Source organism: Lolium rigidum, chromosome 7 (genome assembly GCF_022539505.1).
Source record: "Lolium rigidum isolate FL_2022 chromosome 7, APGP_CSIRO_Lrig_0.1, whole genome shotgun sequence".
NCBI classification, from domain to species: Eukaryota; Viridiplantae; Streptophyta; class Magnoliopsida; order Poales; family Poaceae; genus Lolium; species Lolium rigidum.
In genome coordinates, this window is record NC_061514.1 from 236,859,144 (window position 1) to 236,865,899 (window position 6,756).

Sequence of the window (6,756 nt, forward strand, 5' to 3'; positions counted from 1 at the left end):
TTTGCTTCACAAAGGTTTGGTTTGATGACTTCATATATATATGCATCCTATGATAAATTAATAGCAATGATTTAGCTTGCGTTTGTTTCTCTAATAAGCAGATCCGCCACACTATGTACATGTGTATCCATAAAACAAATAGGAGGCAGTATGTTTTATTTTGGACTCCTACAATGATTTAAAAAATGATAAAAAAAGTTTTAAAAACAATACGGAGCTGGGTTCTATATTTTAGAACATACTACAATGTCTAGCATAATTTTAAAAAGAAAAAATAAAATCAAGTGGTTTGGGGGTTTGAACTCAAGACCTATAGGTTTGCACCAAAGGGTTCATCCAACTAAGCTACCACTATGTTCTGTCAGCTCTAGACAACGTTTATTAATAAAGAGTAGTGTGGCGCCCTTGCCATGGGCACCACACATGCTTCCACGTTGGCAGCTGTACGCCACGCACGCTCATGCACGCCACGCATGCAAGATGTGTGGCGCCCATCTCATGGGCGCCACACAGTGCAGTGTGGCTCCCCTCGCATAGGCGCCACACAAAAGGGTTAGATGGGTGAAATAGTTTCGCCGGAGGGTCAGTTTGTGCTTTTCTTTCACTTTTGGGTTATTTTTGTGCAAACCGCCGCTCAGAGTCTGAGTCGAGTCTGAACTCTGAAGTCTGAACCGACCGAACGGCGACCGCCGCACCTCCCCAAAACCCTTTCCCCCACCTCGCGCCAGCCCCCATTTCCCGCGCCCCGCCCACCCCCACCCCCACCGCCATGGCCAAGCAGCCGAAGCAGCAGGTGCTCTCCCGCTTCTTCTCCCCCAAGCCCCCGCCCCCGCCCTCCACCTCCACCTCCACCCAAGCCCAGCCGCCCAACCCTCCTCCTCCTCCTCCCCCTAAACCCTCCCCGTCCACCGTCGCCTCCTTCTCCCCCGCCAAGCGCGCGCGCGCCCTCTCCCGCTCCCCCAAACCCCCCGCCAAGAAACCCAAACCCAATCCCAACCCCGACGCCGTCCGCCGCAGGCTCCTCGACCCGCCGCCCCCGGGCCCGAACCCTACCGCCGCCCCCGCCGCCGCCACCCGGGGCTACACCCCGCTGGAGCAGCAGGTGGCAGCCCTCAAGGCGCGCCACCCGGGCATCCTGCTCATGGTCGAGGTCGGCTACCGCTTCCGCTTCTTCGGCGACGACGCCGCCGCCGCCGCCGCCGTCCTCGGCATCGTCGCCCACCCCGACCGCAGCTTCCTCACCGCCAGCGTCCCCACCTTCCGCCTCGCCTTCCACGTCCGCCGCCTCGTCGACGCCGGCCACCGGGTCGGCGTCGTCCGACAGACCGAGACCGCCGCAATCAAGGCGGCCGCCGCGGCTTCCACGTCCGCGGCCCCGTTCGCGCGGGAGCTGTCGGCCGTCTACACGCGCGCCACCATCGAGGCCGCGGCGGGGGAGATGGAGGGCGGCGGCGACCCCGAGGAGGGGAGCAGGTACCTCGTGTGCGTCGTCGACAGGGAGGTGGACACGGTGGGGAGGGAGGGGTTCGTGGTCAAGGTCGGGCTGGTCGCCGTCGAGGTGTCCACCGGTGAGGTCGTCCACGGGGAGTTCATGGACGGTGCCTCTAGGAGCGGCCTCGAGGCCGTGCTGCTTGACTTGGCGCCCGTCGAGGTCATACTCGGCACCCCACTCTCATTCGCCACGGAGAAGGTATCATTTGTTTGGTGATGAACTGATGGTGTGTGAAACTTTGTTAAGTTTATTCCTTGTGTGGCTTGATAGGCTTTGAAGGCCACAAACAATCACTGGTCTCACTCTAGCTTTGGCTGTAATAGTTATGCATTTACCACTCTCCAGTTCCACCATAAAGTATGATAGCTTGTTCATTAACACCCACTTGAGATATTGCTCCTACAATTAGCTTTGTTTGCTTCTTTTTTTTTCTACTCTTCCAGTCTTATATTGCTCAATGCTCATCCTCTGGTTGGTATGTTCCTCCACTTACTTTCTAGCTGATGAGGGCATATGCGGGATCCGCCTCTAATGTCCGGGTTGAGTGCACCCCGCTGGCATGTTTTGGTGAGGGTGGCGCTTTAGCTGAACTTCTGTCTCTGTTTGAGGAGATGGATGCCAGCTCACCGACCATTGAAAGCAATAATCAGATAATACTAATGAATGAAGCTGACACCAATCCTCATGGTATCGACAACAACAATCTTCATGGGATCGAGGTACTGCCAACCTTCTTAACTATTACAAATGGAATTTAGGTAACTAACTGTCGCCCCATCTTGTAGTTTTAGTTTAATAAGTTCCATTTGTTCATGTAGGGTGTCATGGCTATGCCAAAGCTAGTTGTACAAGCAATGGCGTTGAGCGTTCGCTATCTCAAGGGTTTCGGTATGGCAAGGCTAATCTGCTTTGGTTCTTCGTTTCGGCCATTTAGTGCTAATACTGAAATGTCTCTATCAGCAAATGCTCTTCAACAACTTGAGGTATGTTCTTCTCTAACACCTTGATATTCTCCTTTATTCTATTTATGATTTATGGGGTAACACCTGTATGCTTTCAGGTATTGAAGAACAACTCAGATGGTTCAACAGAAGGGTCTTTGTTCCGAACTATGAACAACACATGTACAGCTTTTGGATCTAGACTGTTTAGACACTGGGTAAGATGCTGTATCATTTCGCTTAAACAAAAGAAATTGCACTGACAAACCAAACAGCTATTCTCATTATGCCAACTAAATCATTCATGTCTTCTTGATCTTTTGGTGTTCTTGCAGTTGACTTGCCCCTTATGTGATAGAAACCTAACACGTGCTTCTTGTGGTGTTCTTGCAGTTGACTCACCCTTTATGTGATAGAAATCTAATACGTGCTCGTCACGATGCGGTTTCTGAGATCTCTGAATCGATGGGATCACGGCAAGATTCGGTTAGCATTCTGCATGGTGAAGAGGATGGGTGCTGCACAGCTTTGGTGCGAAGTGATCTGAGCACCATTCTTTCATCTGTTTTAACAATGCTTGGAAGATCACTTGATTCTCAGAGAGGAATAACAAGGATTTTTCACTGCAGAGCCACATCTAAAGAGGTCAAATATATTCATTTCGTTGTTCAAATTGAGTTTAGACCGGAACCATGGCCCTGATTTTGATTGCTCATTTCAAAAGTGGCATGTCATACTTGCTAGTGGTTTCTTTTCCGTTATATTAAAATGTGTTACTCCCCCTCCGGCCCTAAATACTTGTCGCAGATTTAGACAAAATGTAGGATAAAATGTGTCTAGATTCATATATGTGTCACTTTTTTTTTTGGCTACTTAAATATGTGTCACATAAAAGAAGTTTTTGACATGCTCTGTGTTTGTGTTCTCTGCATGAACCATAATCTGCTCAGCCCGGTCCTTTTATTACCTTCTCTTTTCAGCATCTAGACTACATTCTTGTGACTGCTTTATCATGGAATTATTCTCTCAAGTTTATATGATATTCACAGAATCATCATGATTTGTAACTCAAAAGCTTCCATTTGCTATTTGTTCCAAGAATTAGCTAGTGTGCTATGGATGCCTAACTGCTTATACTTTCACGTTGCAGTTTGTTGGGGTTATCCAAGCTATTCTGACAGCTGGAAAGCAGCTGAAGAAGCTTGTTATCGATGATACTGACACTGTGTCTTCTCAGCATACAACTATCCACTCTTCTTTGCTGAGAAGGCTAATAAGTACAGCTTCATCATCCTTTGTACTTGCTAATTCTGTTAAACTTCTGTCGTGTCTTAACAAAGACGCTGCCGATCAAGGAGATATGGCAAATCTATTTATATCATCTGTTGATCAGTTCCCTGAGGTAAATCCTTCGCTGTTAATGAATCAAGCTTGTTTTATCTTCTACGTTTTGTGATGCATCATACTGGTACTTAAATATCTTCCATAGGTTGCCGAGGGTCATGTGGCTGTTGAAATGGCCAAAAGAAAACTGGACATTTTAATTGTCGAGTATCGGAAGCAGCTGGGCATGCGCAACTTGGAGTACAAAACCATAGCTGGAACAGCCTATTTGATCGAAGTTAAGTCGATTAGTTCAATTCAGTTACCTTCAGATATGGTAGTTTCAAATGGGAAGAATATTTCTTGCAGTTTCCATTATGTTATATAATATTGCCTATTTGTGCCTACAGCTACCATTAGATAGAAGGGTGCCTTCAGATTGGATGAAAGTAAATAGCACCAAAAAAACTATCAGATACCACACTCCTGATATTTTGAAGAACTTAAACAATTTATTGCTGGCTAAGGAAGAGCTAGCAGTTATCTGCAGGACAACATGGCATACATTCCTTATGGATTTCGGAAAATATTATGCGCAGTTTCAAGCAACTGTTGAATCTCTTGCAACTCTGGACTGTTTATACTCTCTTGCCACTCTTGCAAGACAAAATGTAATAGCCTATCTTTAACCAATGTCCATCCTTTTACATGCACCTTTTTCCTATTTGACATCAATCATCATCTGTTCTCCATTTTTGCAGAATTATGTAAAACCTAATTTTGTTCCTGAGGACGAGGCAAGTCAGATTCACATAAAAAATGGCCGTCATCCGGTTAGTTTTAGATCACTCTCCACTCTATTGCTAACTTTCATCAAGCGTTTATGTGCATTGATGTATCCTTCAGTTCCCCTGTTTGGCCTCCTAGGAGGATTGTAACAAAACTTCTCTCTTTCCAATGAAATGAAACTGAAGGCTTTGTGTTTTGTCAAATAAATAAATAAATCAAGTGTTCGAAGTTTGGTCATATCAGTACTTTCCTTCAGTTTTGCACTTAACACTTCGTAGCTTTGGACCTTTGACGGTGGTGGTATGGTATGGTATGCTGTTGGATTTTAGGTTCTAGAGTCCCTGCTTGGAGACAATTTTGTTCCAAATGATACAGACCTTCAAGCAGATGGGGAGTACTGCCAGATTGTTACAGGACCAAATATGGGAGGCAAAAGTTGCTATATTCGCCAAGTTGCACTAATTACCATTATGGCCCAGGTATAGGTTTTATCCCATACTCTTAGGCTATCCTTGTTCCTTGGAAACACATTGTGGATGTATGTGAAACTTTCTGCTAGTCGTTTGACCGCTGTTGACAAGAACATTGGCGAAGCATTATGTACTTTTACAAGCAGCTAATGGCTTATAGTCATCAAATATTACCTTGATTGAAACTTTCTTTCTGAGGTGATTTCTAAAACTTGTTGCTTTGATTTCATTAGGTTGGTTCCTTTGTACCAGCTTCATCAGCAAGATTGCATGTTGTTGATGGAGTTTATACTCGGATGGGTGCATCTGACAGTATTCAACAAGGAACAAGTACCTTCTATGAAGAGTTGAATGAAGCTTCCAACATATTGCATAACTGCTCATCTCGATCCCTAGTTATCATTGATGAGCTTGGTCGTGGAACAAGCACGCATGATGGTGTTGCTATAGCTTACGCTACGTTACACTATCTCCTCAAAGAGAAGAAATGCATTGTCATTTTTGTCACTCATTATCCAAAAATTCTTGATATCCAGAGAGAATTTGAAGGTTCTGTCGGGGCGTACCATGTTTCATATCTATCAACAAGGAAGCTGTTGGAAATCACTGATGAAAAGATGGACATTGACACAGAAACAGAGGATCTTGGAGAAATTACTTTCTTGTATAAACTTGTTGCTGGAGCTTCAGACAGAAGCTTTGGTCTTAATGTCGCACTGCTTGCACAGGTTAGTTACATGCAAGTTTTATGTCCTGTTTCTTTTTTGAGTTCTGGCTCACGCTTCTTTTGGTGTCCAAGTGAGTCGTTTTCCTGTTTTCCAAATCACTATGTTTTCCAAAAACCAGTGTAGGCATGGTTAGGATGGATAGCAGCATGCAGGGAGGATAATAGGATATCAACATGTGTCAGGTTCAATATGGTTACTATCAGGAGGTGAAGTAGGAAAGGCTGATCCTTGTTTGTAACTGAGTCCATAAGTTAGTAATATAGGGACATAGGTTAAGAGTGTTGGAGTAGCAGGCAATTCTTGCTATATAATTATTTATAAGAAAGCAAGAAAATAACTCAGTTTATGTTCTCGGTCCTCGCTACCTTTTCTGTAGCTGAATAATGGCTTCTACATGGAGGAGATGCTCGCATGCCTAGTTCATCTTTAGAATCTTTGTAGCAGTTTACATGTTACTGTCTCAATTGTGCCAACAATGAATAGGTTCGCATCATCATATGTCATAGTGGTTTTACTATTTTAGTACTACTAGAAGGGATAACTCACTAATTTCAGTATGTGCTGGTTAATCTTTAAAATATACAGTTAGCTTCTTCATGCCGACTTTACACTGTCTGAACAGTTAGTCTAGTGTGTACTTAAACATATTTAAATGAAAAACTAAACCTTGTTACTCGCCTTACCTCTTGGTTCCTGGGTGTTGATCGTGCTTGCAGCTCCCATTAAGATGTATCAAACGGGCGTCGGTCATGGCAGCCAAACTGCAAGAAGAGTTGAACGAGCGCGAGAAAAATAAGCTACCAAGGCTAATGAACAAGTCAGCCGGAGATGTACCATGTGAAAGCTCTCGAGAAGCTGGTCTTGTTTGCACACAGCCTTACCAAGGGTTGATGGAAGCCTGTCGCAGGGTACTATGTGACATGTCATCCGCTCAAAGCAGTAACTGCATGACAGATGTGCTCTCTTGTTTAAAGAACGTGAAGGAGGTTGCCTTGAAGATAATTAATGGCTAG

General features: G+C 45.0%; 1 protein-coding gene across 1 annotated transcript; it reads left to right on the plus strand.

The window, feature by feature from the left end:
• The first annotated feature begins 769 nt into the window (after positions 1–769).
• Positions 770–6,756, plus strand: LOC124672562 (DNA mismatch repair protein MSH3). Its single transcript, XM_047208772.1, has 12 exons — positions 770–1,690; positions 1,993–2,211; positions 2,311–2,475; positions 2,553–2,651; positions 2,827–3,078; positions 3,584–3,835; positions 3,923–4,054; positions 4,167–4,427; positions 4,518–4,589; positions 4,875–5,024; positions 5,249–5,743; positions 6,460–6,756. The coding sequence occupies exons 1-12, from the start codon at positions 770–772 to the stop codon at positions 6,754–6,756; spliced, it is 3,315 nt and encodes a 1,104-aa protein (XP_047064728.1).